This window comes from Pavona decussata, unplaced genomic scaffold (genome assembly GCF_977016875.1).
Source record: "Pavona decussata unplaced genomic scaffold, jaPavDecu1.1 SCAFFOLD_48, whole genome shotgun sequence".
Classification (NCBI taxonomy): Eukaryota; Metazoa; Cnidaria; class Anthozoa; order Scleractinia; family Agariciidae; genus Pavona; species Pavona decussata.
The window spans coordinates 522,799-546,880 of record NW_028145470.1 but is presented as its reverse complement, the minus strand read 5'-3'; the positions used below and the strand labels follow the sequence as shown (position 1 = coordinate 546,880).

At 36.5% G+C, this 24,082-nt stretch overlaps 2 protein-coding genes across 3 annotated transcripts in view; one reads left to right on the top strand and one right to left on the bottom strand.

Moving 5' to 3' along the window:
* Window positions 1-270: 270 nt before the first annotated feature.
* The window catches only part of LOC146481639 (mucin-6-like), a 30,048-nt gene continuing 6,236 nt past the window's right edge, over window positions 271-24,082 (bottom strand). The window contains exons 6-20 of the mRNA XM_085107686.1: window positions 23,035-23,333; window positions 21,371-21,845; window positions 20,131-20,362; window positions 19,092-19,138; window positions 17,703-18,554; window positions 17,318-17,408; window positions 16,109-16,203; window positions 13,696-13,951; window positions 11,534-11,978; window positions 10,260-10,491; window positions 9,152-9,355; window positions 8,297-8,546; window positions 3,451-3,483; window positions 2,218-2,322; window positions 271-346 (exon numbers count right to left, since the gene is read on the bottom strand). Coding sequence (XP_084963812.1) covers window positions 271-346; window positions 2,218-2,322; window positions 3,451-3,483; window positions 8,297-8,546; window positions 9,152-9,355; window positions 10,260-10,491; window positions 11,534-11,978; window positions 13,696-13,951; window positions 16,109-16,203; window positions 17,318-17,408; window positions 17,703-18,554; window positions 19,092-19,138; window positions 20,131-20,362; window positions 21,371-21,845; window positions 23,035-23,333 — 3,692 coding nt within the window. The remainder of the gene's footprint in view (window positions 347-2,217; window positions 2,323-3,450; window positions 3,484-8,296; window positions 8,547-9,151; window positions 9,356-10,259; window positions 10,492-11,533; window positions 11,979-13,695; window positions 13,952-16,108; window positions 16,204-17,317; window positions 17,409-17,702; window positions 18,555-19,091; window positions 19,139-20,130; window positions 20,363-21,370; window positions 21,846-23,034; window positions 23,334-24,082) is intronic.
* LOC146481638 (uncharacterized) overlaps window positions 18,427-24,082 on the top strand; it is a 35,871-nt gene continuing 30,215 nt past the window's right edge. For both annotated transcript variants that reach the window (XM_085107681.1, XM_085107684.1), the window contains exon 1: window positions 18,427-18,563. The gene's annotated coding sequence lies outside the window, so the exon portion shown is untranslated. The remainder of the gene's footprint in view (window positions 18,564-24,082) is intronic.

The window sequence follows — 24,082 nt, the reverse complement described above, 5'->3', positions numbered from 1 at the left end:
ATAACAGTCACTTTTTTTGTGTTTTATAGTAGTTTTTACCGATAAACCTCTCGTTTTAATTTGTTTCATATAATTGTAATTTTTGTAATTTTAGCACGTACGTATTTTGAACGAGAGTTTAGGTCATAAGACGAAACATGGATATAAAATGACTGCTTGAAAACGTTAAACACACAAGAAATAGCCTTTTCGAGATCGCTTGTGATTTTCTTCCTGTAGCTATAAACATTGAACATGAAATAAAGCTCATTATACAGCAATAAATTTTTATTACCTCGACGAAGTTGACACACTTGATGATGTCGATACTGACGACGAGGTTGACACCGAACTTGATGTGGACACGCTGAAATTTAACAATACAATATTATTCTATTTCTGTTAAGAATCATAAAAAAATACAAATACTAATTAATGTAACAATCATTCTTTTCACAAATTATACCCTTGAACAATGGAATAAGTATAATTCCTGGCTGAGAGTAACTTTATATAGTGTGCATATTTTATATACGTTCATCGAAAGACACCTTTAACATTATACTGGTGTGCAACTAATAATTCAGCTGAGTGGCAATGCCAGAATGACGTGAGCCCAACTATCAAGTCTTAGTGTTTTTGCAGCATTTATAAAAAGGATATCTGTCATGATAGTGATAGACCATTATATTTCTTGTGCTACGATAATTTATCCAACATAAGAAGAAAGCATAATAGATGCAAAAAACATCCTTTATTTTTCTTTACCTGGAGGATGTGGACACACTGGACGAAGACGATACTGATGATGACGTTGACGCAGAACTTGATGTGGATGCGCTACAAAGAAAACAGTCATCATCAGAAAATCTTCTCAACAAAAATTCTTATTCTTTAAAATTAAAGAAAATCCTAATGGGAGACATATGTAACAGCTTTGTAAGGCACTATCATATTGTTTAAGCTTAGTCTGAGCCAATTTGCATGGCATGCACTCTTGCTGATAAATGACCGTAAACTTTTATTTGATAATTTTAGTAGTTACCTTGAGGAAGTTGAGACACTTGATGACGTCGATAGCGAAGACGATGTTGACACCGAACTTGATGTGGAGGCACTGAAATGGAAAAATTGTCGTTATAAAAATGCAGGTACTTTGAATTTTTACAGCTATGATTTGTTTGCCAGACAAAATAACATACCGTTTAATACTTAAGATGCTGAGTTATTGATCAAATAAGCACTGTAGACAAAACAAACATGGATTTTCTGTTGTTGTCAAAATTATGGCGTTGAACATTTTTAGTGGTATCATATTCAGTAAATATAGTTTCCAAAATCTTTTACTCTTTGAAATAAAGAAAATTTCAAATATCAGAAAATCAATACTGCTCTTTTTCGGCTCCATGTTTTTAAAGGCATCTACCGTTTCTGTGAAATGATCTTAAAATGTATTTTTTTTTTGTCGTATTGAATTGTATTAAAGGGCGAATTGTAAACAAATATGTGAGGCCTTTTTTTGTCCAGAAATGGTCCTAGGATTTTATTTCACAATTTTGTTTATCCTTCCCTCGATGAATGTTGCCGCACTTGATGACATCAATATCGATTGGGATGTTAACACCAAACTTGATGTGGAGTCACAAATATGATTAGTCTGTATTTGAATGGACATTCTGTGAACTAGGACAACCATGATTCGTTTGCCCAGACATAAAGTTATACCGTTTTAAGTCCCAGCTAAGTCTTCTCGCGTCCTTGTATAACTAAGACAACATGCAAATATTTGTATAACACTTTTGTTTATTAGTGTCAACAAGAAGCATTCGTATAACAAAAATGGCAAAATTTTACCGCGCGAAGTTCGGACAAACCCGTTTTGAAACTAGCTAGGAGTGAAGGAATCAACAGATGTATCTCGCTCTGGATGCCATGGAAACGGGTTTACCAGTTGTAAAGGTGTTTTTACTTGAAACTATGTTTGAACCCAGATATTTTCACAGGGCTGAAAGAGCCAGAACATCAAGAAAAATATATATCACTACCAGCGAAAACTGAAGAAATGGTATAGAGTCACCTTAAGACAACATCACACTAACTGTTCAAAGTATATAACACGTCTCTGATACTTTTCTGTGCTTTTTCTTGTGTCATTAGTTTCGTTGTTAGAAAGAGACTGAGTTTTGCAATCATGTTTTAATGTCACGAAACGAAGTTACCAATATCATCCGTTAGTACCTTGAGGACAAAGATGATCTCGAAACACTAGTTGTAGTTGGTGTTGAAGCACTTGACGATGTTGATACTGACGAAGATGTCGACACCGAACTTGATGTGGAGTAGCTGAAGTTGAAACGATGTTCTATTATATTTTTGGGAATTGTACACATTAAGAGTCATGTTATGATTTTTCTTTTGTTGAGTTATTGAGTTATGAGTGATGAAGGCAATTATGTTGATAGAGCATGGGAAGAACATAAGGTGACTGTTTTGGTGTCCTCGTGATAAATTTAGAGATCAGACACTAGCAGGCACTTGATATATTCATTTCCAACGTACTCTGGCTTCATTACCTTGATGATGTTGAGGCACTCGATGATGTGGATACTGAAGACGATGTTGACACCGAACTGAAATTCAAAACATGTGTTACTGTATAGTAGTTAGATGATTTATGTTACATGGTGCCTTATCTGTTTAATACTTTATTCTGAAAGTATTTGGTAGGTTCTTTTCCCTTAAATGATGTCTGTATACTAATGACGTTAAGACGTTTTTCTTTCGGAAAAAAGACTAAACAAAAGTATCAAAAAATCCATGAGCGATATGTTGAAGATTACATTGATCAGAAAAAAAGTCACGAATATATTTCAGGTAGAATTACCGGATTCTTGTTTTGAAATCCTTAAACTGAAAAGAAAGACTTTTTAATTTGTCTGAGTCAATTTATAACTTAAGAGGTAATCTTAGTCTGCCTAGGTTTAGTCTTAACTGGATGAAGCTTTCTCTTACATACAAAGCTGCTAACGTCTGGAACTCATTCAAAATTGAATTAAGGGAGGAAAATCTGTACAAGTCTACTAAGACAATTAGGAAGGAAACTTTAAAAATTATGTATTTAAGTACTTAACTATATTAGTAACATTAGTTCTTATAACAGTCACTTTTTATTTTTGTGTTTTATAGTAGTTTTTACCGGTAAACCTTCTCGTTGTAATTTGTTTTATATAATTGTAATTTTTGTAATTTTAGCACGTACGTATTTTGAACGAGAGTTTAGGTCATAAGACGAAACATGGATATAAAATGAATGATTGAAAACGTTAAACACACAAGAAATAGCCTTTTCGAGATCGCTTGTGATTTTCTTCCTGTAGCTATAACCATTGAACATGAAATAAAGCTCATTATACAGCAATAAATTTTTACTACCTCGACGAAGTTGACACACTTGATGATGTCGATACTGACGACGAGGTTGACACCGAACTTGATGTGGACACGCTGAAATTTAACAATACAATATTATTCTATAATACAAATACTAATTGATGTAACAATCATTCTTTTCACAAATTATACCCTTGAACAATGGAATAAGTATAATTCCTGGCTGAGAGTAACTTTATATAGTGTGCATATTTTATATACGTACATCGAAAGACACCTTTAACATTATACTGGTGTGCAACTAATAATTCAGCTGAGTGGCAATGCCAGAATGACGTGAGCCCAACTATCAAGTCTTAGTGTTTTTGCAGCATTTATAAAAAGGATATCTGTCATGATAGACATGTATATTTCTTGTGCTACGATAATTTATCCAACATGAGAAGAAAGCATAAGATGCAAAAAACATCCTTTATTTTTCTTTACCTGGAGGATGTGGACACACTCGACGAAGACGATACTGATGATGACGTTGACGCAGAACTTGATGTGGATGCGCTACAAAGAAAACAGTCATAATCAGAAAATCTTCTCAACAAAAATTCTTATTATTTAAAATTAAAGAAAATCCTAATGGGAGACATATGTAACAGTTTTCTAAGGCACTATCATATTGTTTAAGCTTAGTCTGAGCCAATTTGCATGGCATGCACTCTTGCTGATAAATGACCGTAAACTTTTATTTGATAATTTTAGTAATTACCTTGATGACGTCGATAGCGAAGACGATGTTGACACCGAACTTGATGTGGAGGCACTGAAATGGAAAAATTGTCGTTATAAAAATGCAGGTACTTTGAATTTTTACAGCTATGATTTGTTTGCCAGACAAAATAACATACCGTTTAATACTTAAGACGGTGAGTTATTGATCAAATAAGCACTCTAGACAAAACAAACATGGATTTTCTGTTGTTTTCAAAATTATGTCGTTGAACATGTTTAGTGGTATCATATTCAGTAAATATAGTTTCCAAAATCTTTTACTCTTTGAAATAAAGAAAATTTCAAATATCAGAAAATCAATACTGCTCTTTTTCGGCTCCATGTTTTTAAAGGCATCTACCATTTCTGTAAAATGATCTTAAAATGTATTTTCTTTTGTCGTGAATTGTAAGGGCCAACTGTAAACAAATATGTGAGGCCTTTTTTTGTCCAGAAATGGTCCTAGGATTTTATTTTACAATTTTGTTTATCGTTCCCTCGATGAATGTTCACTAGCTTGATGACATCAATATCGATTGGGATGTTAACACCGAACTTGATGTGGAGTTACAAATATATTTAGTCTGTATTTGAATGGACATTCTGTGATTTAGGACAACCATCATTCCTTTGCCTAGACACAATATTATACCGTTTAAAGTCCCAGCTAAGTCTTCTCGCGTCCTTGTAAGACTAAGACAACATGCAAATATTTGTATAACACTTTTGTTTATTTGTGTCAACAAGAAGCATTCGTATAACAAAAATAGCAAAATTTTACCGCGCGAAATTCGGACAAACCCGTTTTGAAACTAGCTAGGAGTGAAGGAATCAACAGATGTATCTCGCTCTTGATGCCATGGAAACGGTTTTACCAGTTGTAAAGGTGTTTTTACTTGAAACTATGCTTGAACCTAGATATTTTCACAGGGCTGAAAGAACCAGAACATCAAGAAAAATATATATCACTACCAGCGAAAACTAAAGAAATAGTATAGAACCACCTTAAGACAACATCTCACACTAACTGTTCAAAGTATATAACGCGTTTCTGACAGTTGTGATATTTTTCTGTGCTTTTTCTTGTGTCATTAGTTTCGTTGTTAGAAAGAGACTGAGTTTTGCTGTCATGTTTTAATGTCACGAAACCAAGTTACCAATATCATCCGTTAGTACCTTGAGGACAAAGATGGTGTCGAAACACTAGTTGTAGTTGGTGTTGAAGCATTTGACGATGTTGATACTGACGAAGATGTTGACACCGAACTTGATGTGGAGTAGCTGAAGTTGAGACGATGTTCTATCATATTTTTGGGAATTGTACACATTAGGAGTCATGTTATGATTTTTCTTTTATTGAGTTATTGAGTTATGAGTGATGAAGGCAATTATGTTGATAGAGCATGGGAAGAACATAAGGTGACTGTTTTGGTGTCCTCGTGATAAATTTAGAGATCAGACACTAGCAGGCACTTGATATATTAATTTCCAACGTATTCTGGCTTCATTACCTTGATGAAGTTGAGGCACTCGATGATGTGGATACTGAAGACGATGTTGACACCGAACTGAAATTCAAAACATGTGTTGCTGTATAGTAGTTAGATGATTTATGTTACATGGTGCCTTATCTGTTTAATACTATATTCTGAAAATATTTGGTAGGTTCTTTTCCCTTAAATGATGTCTGTATACTAATAACGTTAAGACGTTTTTCTTTCACTATAAAGCCAACAGAAGTTTAGGTTGACAACCTCTAACAACTCTAACTTTCCAAACTATACCCACATGGTACTATTTGGGGCTTAACTCTGTTAAAAAAGTAACAAGCAAGATATTACACTATTTGTAGGGTTAAGGTTAGAGTAGAGTGGCTGATATCGCTGTCGATTATCTTGACGACGAGGATGATGTCGACACATAATTCTAAGACTTAAACGACCATTTCCGTTCCGTTGTTCATTCTGTTCATTCTGTCCGAAATAGGAGAATGACTAGAATAACAGGGAGTACCATTCGAACGATTCCGGAATGAGAACAGGGAATAAAAAATCGCCCTAAAGCGGCGTTCCAAGTGTTCTCATTCTAGAATGGTTCCCTAAAAAAAGGCAGGATGTGCGTTGTTCCTAAGAGTGCCGTCTTCTCTAGCCCTTTCTTTATCAATTTAAGGGCTCCATTTATTATTATTATTATTATTATTATTATTAATATTATTATTATTATTATTATTACCTCATTTATTTGTTTTGGACTTTTAGCGTTGGTTTTTCAGACTAAGGAGAAAAAATAGTTCTCCCTTTTGTTTTGAAAGTGTTTTCAAATATACTATATTTACCTTGACGTTGACAAGCTTGAGGTTGGCGTTGACACACTTGATGAGGTCGATATTGACGACGATGTTGACACGGAACTTGATGTTGAAAGACTACAATGAAAACCCTTTTGTTATTATGATTATTATTTTTTATTTATTTATTTATTTCTCTTTTTGTGTCCTGGTTACACTTCTTTACAGTAGCTACAACAAAAACTAAAACATTATGAAAGATATGAATTCTCTGTCGAAAATATGACTATGGGGTCAAAGGCCTCTAGTAAAGACCCATTCTGCAATATAGGAAGGCAATTGTATGCAAAGTACTTTTTAATTACCGTAAGAAATTTTGGAAACAGTTATGTAAGCTACGGTCATATTTTGACAAAGTAATGTCGACTACTATGAAAGTAATACAATTTGCAGCACAATGAATAGTACAGAAAATAATAGACCTTTACCCATTCTCGTCCCCAGAGCCCCAACGTTTTGTTTTTAAATTAATGAACGAGTGGCTCTGGGTCCATCCAAAAATATCTTTTTTTTTCATTGGCTGTCGAAAACCTGATGCGCTATAACTTTACTTCCTAATACTGAGCAGTACTGAGCAATAATAATACTGAGCAAGCCCAATGGTAATTTATCACACTGAGCGTGCGCTACCGGATGTCGTGAAATTCACGACATCCGGTAACGGCTGTTACCAGGGCCTACGATCCAACCGCTGACCAAAAGATCGTAGGCTCTGAGAACGAGGATGACCTTTACCTCATCACCTTTATCGGTTAATCAACTTAAATTCCATTACTAGTATAAACAAATGATATGCGACCAATAGACTGGAATATTTTGTGAGGTTTGGAAGTTTGTTGAGTTTGAAGGACCCACAATTAACCAGAAATCATGACAAATAAGTAAGAGGTCATAAATTTTAACTATTAAAACAGCGTGATGATTGTATGTTTGTATGATATGTTTGTGGACGGATAATAACCCTTGTAGCATAGCAATACATCATCTTAGCTTTTTGCACATTCAGATGTTTCCTACCTTGATGACGTTGACAAACTTGATGACGTTGACACACTTGATGACGATGATATTGATGACGTTGAGACTGAACTCGACGACGAGATACTGAAAATAAATTGTTATAATAAATCCTTGAATCAGGGAATTTGTCACACAATAAATTGAAAAATAGTGTGTTTTTGGTCTGCGTACCATTTGACGCGGTCTTCGCAAAAAAAAAAAAACTGGAGCGATTGAGAAAATAGTTCTCGAGACTGGAACTGGTAATGATGTATAAGATAGACGTTGGGCACAAGAGAGATCAAACTATGATGTGCCGAATTGAATTGTTAAAATTTAGTTTTTGTTAAGGATTTTATGGATTAAAACTTCTCACGATCCTACAAGCGGCAACGCCTTAAACCTTTATTGTGCTGTATACAGCTATTTCAATTAACGTTGTCGAATCAAAATAAAGCTAAAAGACAAGAACGCAATGTTTTGTGGGATTATTTTTTATGAATAATTTCATCAAAATCGTCCCTGTACGTGCAGGTCATTGTACTGCTAATTACAACCTATTGTTTTCTCCAGGCATGACTGATTTTGATGAATTTATTCATAAAAATCCCACGTAAACTTTCGGTCTTGTCTTTAAGCTTTTAGCTTTGATCCGACAACGTTAATTGAAATAGCTGTATAAATAAAGCGATTAATTGATCATAATGTATTGACTGGTTTTGGTTCTGCCACACTCACACTCGGAACTAAAACTCTTTATTCTAGTTGGTGGCAAGTACAATCATCAAGAGTGAAAGAGGACGCTGCTATGCTAACCTTGTACTGGACATTGACGAAGACGAAGACGATGATGAAGAGCATGGTTCGCCACATTCAGCTGTCATATTGACACACTTCTTCCCGTTGTAGTAAGTACCCCCTGGGCATGTGCAGCCTTCAACTCTAGTGCCACGGCAACACCTTTGATCTTGTGCTAAACAAGAATCTTCAACTTTACACGCTGAAGGGATTGTGATGTTTGCAGCGTACCCAGGAGTGTTTTTGCATCCCCGGCAGCAAGGAAGCTCTGTGCGAAGATAAATCACACATAGTGGTTATTTTACCACTGGGTAGTCCAGTCTTAATAAATTTTTCATTGAAATGAATTTCCTTTACTCAAATTTAGACATTGAAAATATGTTTGGTGGTCATGGAGACCAAAGCGAGAGAAATCCGCTCTCGAACTACATTTTTGGTGTGTCTTGTCTATTTGCTGTTCATTAAGATATTAAAACGATATATCTTTCGTGTTTTTATAGAGTTACAGAAACATAAGTATACATTTAGAAGAACGGCCAGTTTCTATTCGATGGTGATTTTTATTTCAATGCAAAAACAAAAGGTATTAAAAAGAAAACATCTTTCGTGTTTTTATAGAGTTACAGAAACACAAGTAGAAATTTAGGAGAACGGCCAATTTATATTCAATGGTGATTTTATTTCAGCGCAAAACAAAACGCCTTCGTGAGGGCCCCTCCATCAAAGATAACTTATACGTGCATGTTTTTAGTGTATTTATCGTACGCGCTATTTCCCCAATAATCTTTAATCATTCAAAATTTCACTTAAATTGGCCTTACAATCACTTGAAGAATCACCACAATCGTCTGTTTATTTCTCCCTAGCTCTTACCACAAAATCCCTCCCGACGCCACTCTACAGATATCCCGTGCTGGTTACATGCTCTTGCATAACTCGCGACCGCTGAGCAGAAGCATCCGCAGTCTCCACCCTGGTGACACAGACAGGTTTCATGACGACAAGCTTGGTAGTATTTGTTGGGCGGTACGACAGGGTGACATTGGGAAAAGGTTTGACTATAGATCTCTTGGCATCCTGTTAAAAGAAAAGGCAACATTGTCCAGGACTGCTCGATACATACTAAGAACATACTAGGAACATTATCCAGGCTGAGAGTCAATTAAGAACACTTATCATGACTTGTTTTTAAAATGAACAGTATAAATACGGATAAAGTAATACAGGTAAACATTCAGTCTATATTGTCCAATTAATCCAAATAATAGGTGTCTTGGTCACGTCCGCATAGATTTATTGAAATACTATAACAGATAACTAAGAAACATCTTAAGAACTTTTCAGGCTCAAATTGCCAAAAATAATAAGAACGTTCAGCCTGAGCCCCAAAAGTAGACGTTCTTATAAAAAAGAGTGTCTTTATGTCCTTTCATTTCGAGTTTCAGTTATCTAACACCCGAAATGGTTCTAAAGCCTTAAACATGAACTTTAAAAGGAATCATTGTTCTAACAACTTGCACGTTAAAGGCAAAAATCTGTAACTGTAGTTTTAAAAATGCTAATAACTAGTTTGTGCTTTATTTTATCCGTTTTTAAAACACAAATATCTTTAAATCAAATCCTCCTAAGACGATCAGTGAATGTTTTGCTAGGATAAAAGACTTTTGTGCAGAAATAAGCAAGTGGTAAAGTTTATTTTTCGTAATAGTTTAACAAAAAATGCGGGAAATAATGAGGTAATTTCCAAGTCATGTGACGTTTCGCTCCATTTTGAGGCTCTCAAAGGAAATAGTTCTGGGCTTATTTTATAAGCGCGAAGTTTCATTGTCTGCCTACTCCCAGCCTTAGGGGTTTCAAAAATTAAAAGGCAGCCTTAATGGGGTTAAGAGTTCTGAATAGGAGGGGCGCTTAATTAAAAGAGGGGGAGGGGGCTAGGGTTATGCCGTAAATATGAGTAAACATGGCACTCCCAAGATATCACCTTTTGAAGCCCAGTTTGCCCTGTCGGGATACTTATTACATGCATCCTCGGGAAGAGTGGGTCTTGTCTCCTGACATCCATCTTCGTTAGCCCAACCACCTCCTTTACTTGGATCCAGGTCCTCATCGGAGTCTTCGCCGTTAAAATTACCGCATATTCCATTCAGTTTATCTTGACCTTTGAATTTGAGGTTGGGTGTGATATAGACTCGGTTACCTCTGTCGTATTTAACCTATTGGGAATCACAACACGCAGGTAAAGAATTCATACTTGATGACTGGTCCGCAGACAAGCATCGTGGGGATAAATGGTAGGTGAGTCAAGTGATTGTTGTTTTCATACGTGTGTTTTGATTTGGTGTCCAGGAAGACGGTAAAGATTATAACACCTTAAAATGTTATCATTATTACTATGTATTATTGTTGTTGTTATTATTATTATTATTAATTATTATTATTATTATTATTATTATTATTATTATTGTTATTATTATTATTATTATTATTGTTATTATTATTATTATTATTATTATTATTATTATTGCTAATATTATTATTGCTAATATTATCCGAAATATATTCAAATTGCAGCCAGGAATATTCATGATGAGGGCCAAAAATATAGAATGCTCTGCCATTATCAATTACGCCTTCCCCTAGTCTATCCACCTTCAAAAGAAAGCTTCTTGATTTCCTCAGTTAATTGTATGAAACGTCCGACTCTGTTATGTCTTTGTAGTCTTCCCGTATGTTAAAAAATCTAAATACAATGTCTTTACTAGTCTTACAGTCCTAACATATCTCCGAGGAGACCTCTCAGTATAAGCCCGCCGGTTCCTTGAGGTCTCCTCGCCACTTCTCACTTCTTCTTTTACTATTATTATTCACTGTAAACTTATGTAAGATCTTGTCTATTATTCACTGTAACTTTCTATGAACGTATGTCTTGGTGAATAAAATTAATAAAATAAATGATAAAACCCTGAAATCTGATCGAAGATTTTCCATACAAGCAATTTCAGACCTTCGTTTTTAACGGTATTTTTAGCCAGTGTCAAATCTTTCAGTCTTGAAGGTTTGTTATTATTACTATTGTTATTATTACTCTTAAAAATTCGATAAATGAATAAGAATAGGAGTTGTACACGGGAATACCGAGAAACTAATCCAAGGGGAACACATGATCCTAGACCTCCATACTGTAAGACCGTTGCTCAAGCTACTTGGTAACACTATCGCAACATCCCTTAAAAAAACACTGACACGAAGACTCACCTCATACAACGGCTTGAATGGGTCTTGACGGCTGAAAACTCGTACGATTGTAAACACACCCTCACTGAAGATCTCTGCGTTTGATAGACTGCTGCGCTTACATGGCGGAGGGTACTCTCCAGGGTTTATTGTTATCACTTGATCTTTTAACTTTATTTCAATATTTTTTTGCAAAAGCTCAATCGTTCCCTGTGGAGTGTCAATTATTACTGCTTTACAGATAAAAAGCTCTAAGGAGTCATGACAATATTCATTGGAAACTGTGACTTTGTGGTCGGTTCCTTTGATTCCCATCAATTGGTACTGACACGAAAGCGGACTGTCAAACGCGATCCATTTGTTATCAAACGATCTGAACTGATCCTGACCAAAGGCTGCACACTCGTACTCAGGCAGCGGCTCAATTCTAGGATCGTCTTCCCAGTATCTTGAACCATTGCAAACTCTATTGGATGAAAACGGATAAAAGCAGCCTGATTACTAGACTTTTTCGTGATCCGGTTTTGTCGTAGTCCATTCTATTTTTCTTTCCTGTTCTTTGGTTCGCGTCTCGCGACCTCTCTCTTCCGCAAAGGCCTCTTTTGCGCTCGAGCGGAGACAAGTAAGGAAAGTGAAATTAAGATGAGCGCGGGAGTCGAGTAGAGACAAAAACGGAGAATGAAATTATGAGAAGTGCGGCAACCGAGCAGAGACAAAAAAAGGACTGGAGAAAGTGAAATGAAGAGGAGCGTGGGGGTCGATGGGATCCTTTTTATGAAGAAACCTGTGCGGAGGAGAGAGTTTGGCGACTAAGCTTAAAAGAAGAAGGCGACTTGTCTTTTTTATTACACATAGGTTTAATTCTTAGCTGACTTTTCAGACTACACCATATCATAACACTTAGAGCTTCAAAAGACGGCTAATGACTTTTTAGAGAGTAGTCTCCCTCGCATACGCTCTTTTGGCTCGTCAAGCAATCTTTCCTCCCCAACGTTCGGAGGCTATTTAGATAGGCGAATCTCTAGATATTTTCCTGATCGCATTAGTATCATTGTAAAAAGAAAAACATCGCGTTGAGATTTCAATTAGGCTAAGGAACTTAATTTCAGATTGGACAAAATCATATAAAAGCTATCGCCATTAACAGCCAAAGAAGTGTATAGCGTCAACTGTGAAATGTAACAAGACCTTGTATCGCAAACGGAGGGTAACATTCGTACCCTCAAAGTCAAGCCACTAATTTGTTAAAGGTGGTTCTAACTTTTGAGTCTTTGGGTGAAATCCTAAAGTGTGACCATTCAAATGAAAGCTACTGAGCAGTACTTTCCTGGGGTGCTGTTTATTATGCTGTACAAGGTGGTGCTAGTTTATGAGTCTGTGAACGTGGGCCTGAAATGTGAATATTCAAACTGAGTAGGAACTATGAAAATTATATGAACAGTACTTTGAAGAGGCAGTATTTAGTACGGCAAAAGGAAAATGAAATATAGAAAAAGCTGTTCATCCAAGAACTTTTTATTGAAGGCCAAATCATTTGTAAAAATGTCAGTTTCGCATTATCGACGCTACCGAGAGATGAGCTAAAGATGGCAGTTTTCCGCCTCTAACAGATACGAAAATGTAAAGTTTGCTTATTCGAGAATTGTTTGCTTCCTTAAAGCCGTCTTCAAGCCGAAGCTACTTGAAGTTATTTTAGGATGTTTAGTTTTCCATGATTGCATGTTTTTATAAATCCGCTGAAAACATTTTTAAACAAATTTGGAAACATATCTTGCCCGAGCAGCGCGGTAGTCAGACTAAGGCCATATAATAAATCCCTCATTGTCCAACTTGTTCGACCTAGACGGCTGCATATTGGCCAATTACTTAGAGCTTTTCCCCCGGAGGGAAAAAAGGAAGCGCACGTGGTCGATATGCAGCGATCTTCACCGAATAGGCTTGGTTATTGACCCATATCTGGTGCAGTGTTTTCCTCTTACTTGTTTTAGTACTTCGCCAAACGAAATTTGGTGTTTTCCTTGAATTTTCATCTTGGCATTGTTTTTTCTTTCCTTTTGGTGCGCATTTTCTGCTTCAATGGTACTGCTCGTCTGCTCGTCTGTCTATCTGAAGCAATTTGAAAAACTACATCTCCCCTTGAACAGGTGATTACCTGCCTTCCAGGGGGCCACTAAACTACTTACTTTGAGCAATCCCTGGGATTGGTTGTTCCTTTCTCATAGTATTTGTTATCTACCACACAGCCGCACTGATCCCCTTCCACACATGCTTTTGTGAACTCGTTCCAGTATTTGCCTTGTGGACAGTGGCAGCCCGGGATGTCTTCGCTAGGGTCAGGTTCCGTTAAACCGGCGCATGTTTTCCCAGATGGTGTCCATTCCTGGCCATCTGGGCACTCCACTGGTTGTACACCTTCCATAAGAGAAGGCTCGTCAAGCACTTTGTTTACGACGAGTTGTGAGCAAAAGAGATGTTAAGAGTTAGCGAGGGCTTGAGTGTTATTCAGTCATGTCACAGGCCGCGAGTTACTGACAAGAGTCAAACTCACGCCGTGGTATTATGCTCAAACTGCTTAACCATACTAGACGCACAATGAACAAGACTGTGCCGAGAATCAGTAAATTGCATTTAGTTTGTCACCGTCTTGAGACAAAGAATAAACTCTCTTAGTCCCAGAATGAATTGAACCCATGACCTTCCGCGCACAGCACGGATGCTCTAACCACTCATCTTAAAGCAGACTCGTGACGAACTCGGTCATATCAACGAGGTTCATCAGTGACAAACATCCTGCATACTGCTATTGCTAAATTTGGATATCGGACAATAAGCCATTTCCGAGTTGCCTTTTTATTTATTCATTTTTTTTTTTTGGCAATTTCGTCATATCATTAATGCTTCAATGATTTGCAGCAAATGAATTCTTACTGAATCTGGTCAGGGTTGTATTATTTCCGATTATTGAAATGCGAAAGTATTCTCAATAGTTGTTTATAACAATACTTGTTGCAAAATAATCGGGTTTGATAAATACATAAATCAAGCACGAGAAGGTGTGTTTCATCAGATATCCAAAAACTGAGAAGTACGTTGAAAAAACGAGGCGCAGCCGAGTTTTTTTTAAAATGACTTCGAGGTGTTTGGATATCTGATGAAACACACTTTTGAGTGTTTGATATGGCTTCTCAAATGATCAATAATTCTTTGAAAAACTTCAAGGCTAAAGTTGGCAAAATTTTATGGTAATAAGGAACATATATCCAAACCACGATCACACTAGTGATTTTCTTTGTTTTCCTTGATAAATTATTCATGAGTTTGAGAACTCGAACTCAAACGTTGCATAGCACTGCTTTTTCCAAATTGTTTAAACGTAAAAAGTTACTTATCGCAAATCAAATTTAATACTCAAAATTGAATTTCTTAAACGTTGCGTAGCTTTTCTCTCTCCAAATTGCTCAAACTTCAAAACTGGTTAAAAGTTTCTAAGCACAGTTTGTGAATGAATAGCAGTGAGCTGTACCATAAGTTTTGTTCACACGTGACATTCATCCTGGAATGATTGGGATTAAGAGCAAGGCAGGCGCCTGCTTAGTGTAAAAGTAATCAAACTTAAGAGATAACAATTATCATGGAAAGTTTGTCAAATCATTATAGTAAGTTTGTTAATTGAGAAATTAGTTTTAGCTATGAAAAGTAAAGGTAATTCAATGAAATCACAACTACGATACTTTTAAATGTACAAATTGTTTAGTTAGGGAATATAACAGATTTACCTCCCTCTCCCTTAAATATCTAAGTCGAGATAGATATCAGTATCAGAATCCATGCCCCAAAGGGACCTCATCCAAAGACAGCCTATAAAGATTCATCCACAGGCATCCCAAGCACACGGTGGGAGAAGCAAAGCTTTCAAAGCTACGCATTAAGCTTCCACACCATTCATTAATAGAGAAAAATCTGCAGAAACTGTAACACATTCAAATCGCTGGAATCTCTTTAAACAAGCTCAGAAATCTCATAAATAGCAATGAATACGATACGAAGCAGAAACAAGCTAAGTCATTTGTTTTACAAATGTTGTTGTGTGAATGCTTAGACATTTCTAGCGTTTTAATGCATTAGTGTTGTTGTTGCTTTCCCGTAACTAACTCTTTTATTTCTCGAGGTCGATAATAAATGTGTAGCATGGATATATGCGCATGCATAACCAAAAATAAGCTCTTTGCTCTTCTCTCACCGCGTGCTGGGGCTTCCTGTGAGTCTCCAGGCCGGCTTTCTTTATGGTGACTTAAATACGAAGGCGCATGCGCAGTATAAAGGGGACTTTCCTCCTTCGACACCAGCTGAGTTTCATTTTATTTTTTCACTTGAAAGTTTGAACTAAGTTGAAAGACTTTGTATTACTTCATAATATCTAGCTTTTTCGAACAGCAACTTGCCCCCTTTCATAGTGCACCCTTCGTTTTTAAGTATAAGTTAATCTTTCTACGGGAGCTGAAATATGCCATTATGCTGCGAGGTTCTCGTCTTTCCATATGAATTCCGCTGGTGGATCCAGTCAGTGTTGCCTGATTAGCAAATAAATTAACTTACCTGCATCTTCTTGGCAAGATGATTTCTCAACACATTGATTCCCCAAGAGCACCTTGGTACTGTCTTCGCAGTAGCAACCTGGTATGCATTTTCGACTATAATTTTAAAAAAAGAAAGAAAAAACTGTGACAATCAAATAAAGTCATTCAGGCAGTACTGTACCTTAGATGGTGCCATTCTTATTTATTTCTTTTAGTCATTATCGTTGTTATTATTATTATTATTATTATTATTATTATTATTATTGTTTTATTATTATTATTATTATTATTATTATTATTATTATTATTAATGTGAGTAGTAATACTATAAACCAAACAATTCGTAACATATGAACAAGGCTTTTCATTTAGAATGAAGTTATGCACTGTCATTCGCTTGCAGGAATTGTTTGTTTCAGGAAGTGACTGTGAGCTAGCAAACTATCCCTGTATATTTTTATCCTTGAAATATTATCGCTGAAATCCGTGTACGTAGTATGATGTCCTTTTTGGTATCTTATCAGAAATGTGATGATACCCTGGCCAATTGTAACAGCGTAACACTTCTCCATCTTACAGTCAACCCAGGTCACGCGTGAACGATATTTTTGAAATTTGAACGGAGTTTTGAAATTTACATGTTTTTGAAAATTGCCAACGAGATTTCAGAGTTCCAGTATAAATTTTCCTAGCTTATTGACGGTATAAAGCTATGAATTTTTCTTTACATTGCAAAATTGAATATTTCAAGAATAACAATTGTTTCTCAAGTATTTTGAATCTTATTTCAGTTAATGCGTCTTTTTCGGAACGATTTCCAGAGAAATGTCCAACATTCCATTCACACGTCGGACATTAGAAAGAGAAATTCGAATGTTCATTTCATTCTTGGAAATACTGTTCACGCGTGACCTGGGTTGACTGTAAAGTTTTCAAAAACTGTGATAAGAATTGAAAGCTACCACCTGGAGAGTGTCAACCAAAATATGCCAGTTTGATTTAGGGCATGTTGTGTCATTTCAACCATTTTGACCAATCGCAATCAATATTTGTTGGGTCATTGTGGGTTATATTTTCAACAGAAACAGCGCAAAGCGGTGGGATCCAACAAGTAAAGGATGGAAACCGAGAGTTTCGGAGAAAGAGGCGGAGAGAGAGGCGGAAATTTTAGATCTCCTCATTCGTTTGGGGGATTTAGAGTTAAATAAATCGGATAAAGGCGACTCACTAGTTGCATGCTGATTTGTCCTGTACGTCACCGCATGTCTGGGGACAGCGGCTCGCGCAGCTTTTATATACTTGACCACTCGGGCAACTCACTAAATCAGACAAAATATATCACGTCAGGCAATCATAATGACAAAGAACTTAAAAATCACAGATGGACGAGAGTGCATGAAATTTGACCTTTTAATGAGGGTGTATACAATGCAATCCAATCCAATAAATTTTTAAAATATCTTTTTTTCAAATGAATATGTTCAAATGCCCTTTGGCCATAAGAACCGTCCACTCTTTCTCTGATCAATACCTAGCTTGACTTACTAGGCCTCGTTAATATTGACTCTGAAAAAAAAAATTGGCTCCATAATCTGACTGCTGACTGTACTTACGTTGGGGGCATTTTGCCTCTCCTCTCCAGTCTCCAACCGGATAACCTACATCTTGACAAGCCTTAGCGTAACCGGCGATGACATCACATAAGCTTGGGCGATGTCTGCAGCCGGTTTTCTTAGCCCTCTCATAGTACAAATTAGCTGATACATGACAGTCCTTGAAAGGCCCATCCTCCCTCTTGAGAACAGCCACTCTATCATTAGATTCCTGTTCATACTGATTATTCAAACTGCAGTAGTCGCTGTAAGTGGGCTCCTCTTCTCCTAGTATGTTATCTATACGCAGACAGTCTTCTTGATACTTGGGATTGAGCCAGGCCTGTAAAAAGGTCCTAGCATTGCTAGAGGGGCTGTTATTAGGACCATTAAAATCATCTGTACTATCTTTGTTGTATGTACCGCAAAGACCGCAGGTTTTAGACGCAAGTGTTTCCTTTGCGATCACTTCGAAGTTCGCCCCAGTACAGGTGATATCAAACTTATCAGTTTTTAGCACCAAATTGAAACCTCCTACAAACTCAACACTCACGTCATCCTTTCTGTAGATTTTATTTTTAGGGATTTTTGTACCGTCCACTTCTAGTTCAATGGTTGCTGACTCTGGGCCGTCCGTGATGGTTCTTAAAATGTCAATAGTTTTCCCGTAGTACGTGACATGGAGGTTCTGTTTTTTGCAGTACTGGGTGAGTTCCATACTGGTGCATTCTAAGTTATCGACTCTGACCAGGAATTGAGAGGATACAGTACTGCAGTCACGGAGCAGGGTATAGCCACAGGCTTTTGGTTTCACTTCGTAAAGCTTGTTGTCAAACGTCATGAAATTTGTAAATGCAAGGGCGGAGCAGGATGCTGAAGAAGGTAAGCAACAAAGAATAAGTACAATGGCGAAAAACTATCGTAACATACAGGAAAGTGTCAGAGATCTACAAAGTTAATAATAACCCTCATCATCCCATGTCCAAAACAACTTCTTATGCGCATGCTCTCGAGAGGCTTAAAAATGAACATAAACCATTCGAAAATAGAAATCTTTTTTTCAAATTATAAAGACAAAACCATTAACATAGGATGTCACCAAATGCTAGACTCCTTTATAGTAAGTAAGCGTTGAAAGTGTCATACACATGTACTGTGTTATCAATTAAGTTCTGTAAACCATAAATAACTGTCTTTGGATTTAGATGGGCAAGATATAAAAGGATTGGTGATTGTTTTCAAGTCGTTTTGTATCATAAAAAACCCGCTAAAACTGATTGTGGTTTGCTATCCCTTTGAAAAAGATATTTCCTCATAAGGTCTTTTTTGTAAAGTTTTGACCCAAGATGTTAAAATCCTTATCACATTGCGCCTTAAATAAGAGAGTGTTTTGAAGCTACACTAACTTACCTCTGCAATTGGTACGCTGGCAGTTCCACTGGTCTGGAGTACATTCACTTAAAAAGGGTTAAAATAAATAAATAAATAAACATTGCCATGACTGAGACGTGTAAATATCGAAATGCATACTCTTCTCACTGTCCTTTATATATTTCATATGATACTGGTTTGGAGAATTTGTTTAAACATCAAACCATTTTATCTTTAGTGCACATTTCCTGCATTCTCAATACCTGTATGTTTGATCAAGCTAGAGAATGTAAGGAGAAATTAAATGCGGGGTTAAAAAACGGAGCCTAAATCTGCTATTTTTTGTGCGGACGCCTTGCGGACCTGTGCGTGCGAATATAGCTTATGTATGCTACTGCTACTGAGCTAGAAAATTACCTGTTATTTATTCAACATCAATTTAAAAAAAAAAGGAAGAAAGAAAGAAAGAAAGAAAAGAAAAGAAAACGGAACGTCGCAATATAGTTACAGCTAACAGCTTAAAGTCACCGGCTTAGGAACAACAACAACAACAAAAAAAAAACTACTACTTACAGTGTATAGAGAAAGAGAACTACTGAAGTTAAAAAAAAAGCTGGTAGAACTTATGTGTTACCTTGTGTCGTAAATCTACAATTAATAACTTTTCCGATAACAAATTTAACAAAAATTATTTGGCATGGGATTTTATTTTACCCCGTATACATACTATTTCCTGTCATTTTTTTCTTATGTGTAGAATGGCGAGTTTTAAAACAAAACGATATTGTAAAACAAGCTGTTGAACCAAAACAGGAGTGGAACAGTTTAGCCTTACGATTAGGGCAGGCGACTTCCTTAAATGATTTGAAAACTAAATTGAGTCGCCACAGTTTGAAGTAAATTATAAGTAAAATTTTAAACACGGCCTCCAAGAAAAGCAGCCCTTTGTTGTTTATTTTTTTTTCTCTTGTAATTGTAGTTAGGGAAGATAGATGGTTGGTTGATAATGATTAATTTACAAGCTGATGGAATTACCCTCTCTAAATAAAGTTATCGTATCGTTTCCTATTTAGCTTACCACACTTGGCAAGATTCGTAGCGAAATTTCCCTTGCCCATACGCGTGACCTTCATGATAACACGGACAGGTCGCTTTGTTCACGCACTCAGATCCATCCCAGTACTTATCTCCTGGACACATGCATCCTGGCACGCCATTCATGCTGCATTTTGTCAGGTCTTTATTTTCACAGGTTTTTGGGCAAGCTGGCGCACGCTCACTGTAAACCATGTTCGATGGGCATTTCTTTTCTGTGTATAGAAAACAAATAAGTAATTATAAGTTTATTTAAGTATAGTACAAATTATTATTAACTGCTTAACATTCGTTGGGTTTCATGAACGCTACATGCCGCTAAATTCCATCACATCCTTTTTTTTTCTTTCAACACTAACAGAACTAAAAAATAGTAACAATTTTTACAAAACCTGTTTTTTTTTTTTTTTTACATTACCACTTTCAACAAAAACAGAATATTATAAAACTTATGACTTACAGTAAAAGTCAACAAAACTCAAAACAATTTGATTACAAATTAGACACTAACTTAGGGAAGAATGCCATTACGTGCCCGTCGTACTAATCTTAAACAATTCTTCATCTAGGTCTTAAAACTTTGATTTCTATTCCAACACATATCATTGGTTCCTCTAGCTTTCCTACGTTGAAGAACCAGTGTTAACCCTTCCAAACCCTCATTTCCGTCCCCCCTGAAAATCTTGCAATTGTCCACGTGCAGTTACTTATCCACAATACCCTTGTCCAGATGAGTCTCCGTTATCGCGAGTATGTCAAAGCGACATACATTCAATAAGATCCTTATTTCATCCACCTTTCGTCTCAAGCTCCGTACATTCAGTTGTGCAATATTAGGGATATGGGTTTTATCTTAAATACACGACCCCATCAGCAATTTGCTGTAATTTTTTTTTATTGTGTCTAAATAAACGCTTTTGTTGTTGTAGTTGGCTTGTGTGTTCAGGGACTGATAATCATCTTTCTCGTTTTGGCATATTCCAATCTTGTAGTGCCAGTTCAATACTTCGTGTTAACTCTTAATCTCACAAGTAGCATAATTCTCACCATTAGCTCTTGTTTGTTGAACAAACCTTTTCTTGGCAGAACCAACTTAATATTCCTAAGAAGTATTGCCTCACCTGTCGTATTAATTCCTTTTACTCTGAACTATTTTCCTCACCAAATACATTACTAGACATAGGCGTTATTTCTTAAAATAATGTAACACAATGAATGCTTACCGCAAAGATTAGGTCCTCTCCAATCCAATTGAACGTTATTCAAAGCACACTGCTCGCTGTACTTACTGACGATTGCACAAACCGCTGCTTGACGCTGCTCGCCAGTGGTGGCACACGCATCCTTCTTACACAGCGCTTTGAAGAAATCCTTGTCGACGACGCCATGGCATGGGCTGAAAACAGATTGGTCCAGTTGCGTGCACTCGTAATCACAAGCAGGCGGCGTAAATGTTTGTTTGTCGCATAATTCCGTTGCATAGGTGTCGGCAAACAGTTCTATGTCTGTTTGAAGTGTGCCCGAGAAGTCCATCAAGTCATCAGTGCTATTGTCATTGTATGTACCGCACAATCCCTTGGTCGTCTTTTCCTTAAATGATTCCGGAAGTCGAATGTTGACCGAGTGCTTTCCGTCCCAGATGATTACCACTTTCTCTGAAATCGTTCTTAGTATAACGTATTCTGGTGAATCTGGATGCTAAAACAAACAAACAAACAAACAAACAAACACAAATATAAATAATGCTGTTCAGGGTCCAGTTGTTCAAGGCCAGATTAAGGTGGCTGCCATCGGTTTCCATCGTTTTCCAGTACTTATACTTTGATGGATCAATATTATGGCATCAAAAACATGCTTAAACATTGGTGAACAAGTTATAGTCATTTTCTCGACATAATAGGTTACCATAACGACAGCATAATCTGTTAACCCCTTTCATAGATTTTTTTTAAACTTTGCAAAAAGTTATATCTAAACATACAAACATGCAGTTCCATAATTAAAAATGGGGGCCAGGGAAAAATCTTTTTGCTATAACTGGGCACATTTGGTCATATTAAACCAAATTTGGTTGATATTTAACAAATGTGATTGTTGTTTAATCGATAACGTTATGGGGTCACGCCGATGGTCACGTGACCCAAAACAGAAAATAGAGCGAAACACAGAAATTTGGCTTTTTGTCAAGAATTTCTTGCATCGCCCTGTTTCATAAGCATTTTTTTAAGATAAGCATGCGTTTTGCGTTTCGACGGATAAAAATTGTGTTAATTTAATCTTTGTCTCTCGTCTTGATTTGTCTTTTTGCATTTTCTAAAAAAAGCGTGCTTACGTTTTAAGAACCCTAACTTCTCGTTATATGCTATACTATACTATACTACACTATACTATATACTATACTATACTATACTATACTATACTATACTATACTATACTATACTATACTATACTATACTCTACTCTACTCTACTCTACTATACTATACTATACTATACTATTCTATACTATACTATACTATACTATACTATACTATACTATACTATACTATACTATACTCTACTATACTATACTATACTATACTATACTATACTATACTATACTATACTATACTATACTATACTATACTATACTATACTATACTACACTATACTATACCACTTTTCCTGTGGTAACAAGATACTGCACTACATTAACTGCAATATACTAGACTCCATTGTGCTACACAGAATTGAACCACACAAATTAATTAATACAGACAATGTACACACTAGCCTAGAAAACAAAGCACCATTCCTTACCACACCACACCCCACCAACCCAGCAGTTTCATTTTACTATATTGTCCTTAACTTTTCCCAGCATATGGGAAAACAACTTCTTTACATACCACTATCGTCAGGCGTTTGTCTCCGTTATGGTATGGGAACCGATTGACTTTCTTATCGTTAAATGTGACTGAGAATTTCTCTTCTTTTTTGCCAAGAATAATCTGATCACCATGTGCTTCAATATAGAGCTGCTTTTGGCAAATTCCCCTTGGGTCGCAGTCTCTGTCAGTCTCCAGAGTAATTTTCCATTCCGTTGGCACATCTAACAGCACGTGGTTGCAGCTGCTATAGTAGGTGTAAGTCGTGTCGTCAAACGTGTTGAAGTGCGCATTGCCAAACACGGAACACTCCCCTGGACCTGCAAATAGATATCAAGGAATGTTTGAGTATACAGCCTCAAGCCTACTTTCCTTTTAAAATTTTTGTGACTAATTTAGATTTTCATTATTACTATTATTATAATAGAAATTAAAATCAAAAGGGCTACTGCAAGGACTGTTCAAACAAAGTGAAAAGGCTTGAGTGTACGATATTTTGACTGGCCAATACCAGTCTTCATCAGGCTTATTAGGAAAACTCACAAATTCACATAGGATAAGTCACTATCCAGTGAAGCAAATGTACTCCAACTAACGTTTTTGACAAGTTTCCCACACAATCTCATACTGAAATTCGTCATAGGGCTATCAGGAAAAGCTTGCACACATTGGAAATGATTTCATCTCCCGGATAGCGACCTATCTAGTGGATAAAATTATCCGCTCTTTGAACAACTGGGGCCTGATAAACAGCACCAGCCACCGAATTAATAGTTGGAACCACCTTGCACAGCATAATGAGCACCACCACAGGAAAGTATTGCTCAGTAGCTTTCACTCGTTTTGTCACACTTTAATATATAATATTATAGCTATTGAGAAGTTACAACAACCTTGTACAGCATAATGCAGAGCACCAAAACAAAGTACTGCTGAGTAGCTTTCATTTGTATGTTCATTCTTTAGGATTTTATCTACCAACCCAAATGCTAGAATAATCCTGTACTGCGCGAAAAACAGCTTTACAGAAAAATACTGCTCAGTGGTATTTATTTGAAATAAAATGGAC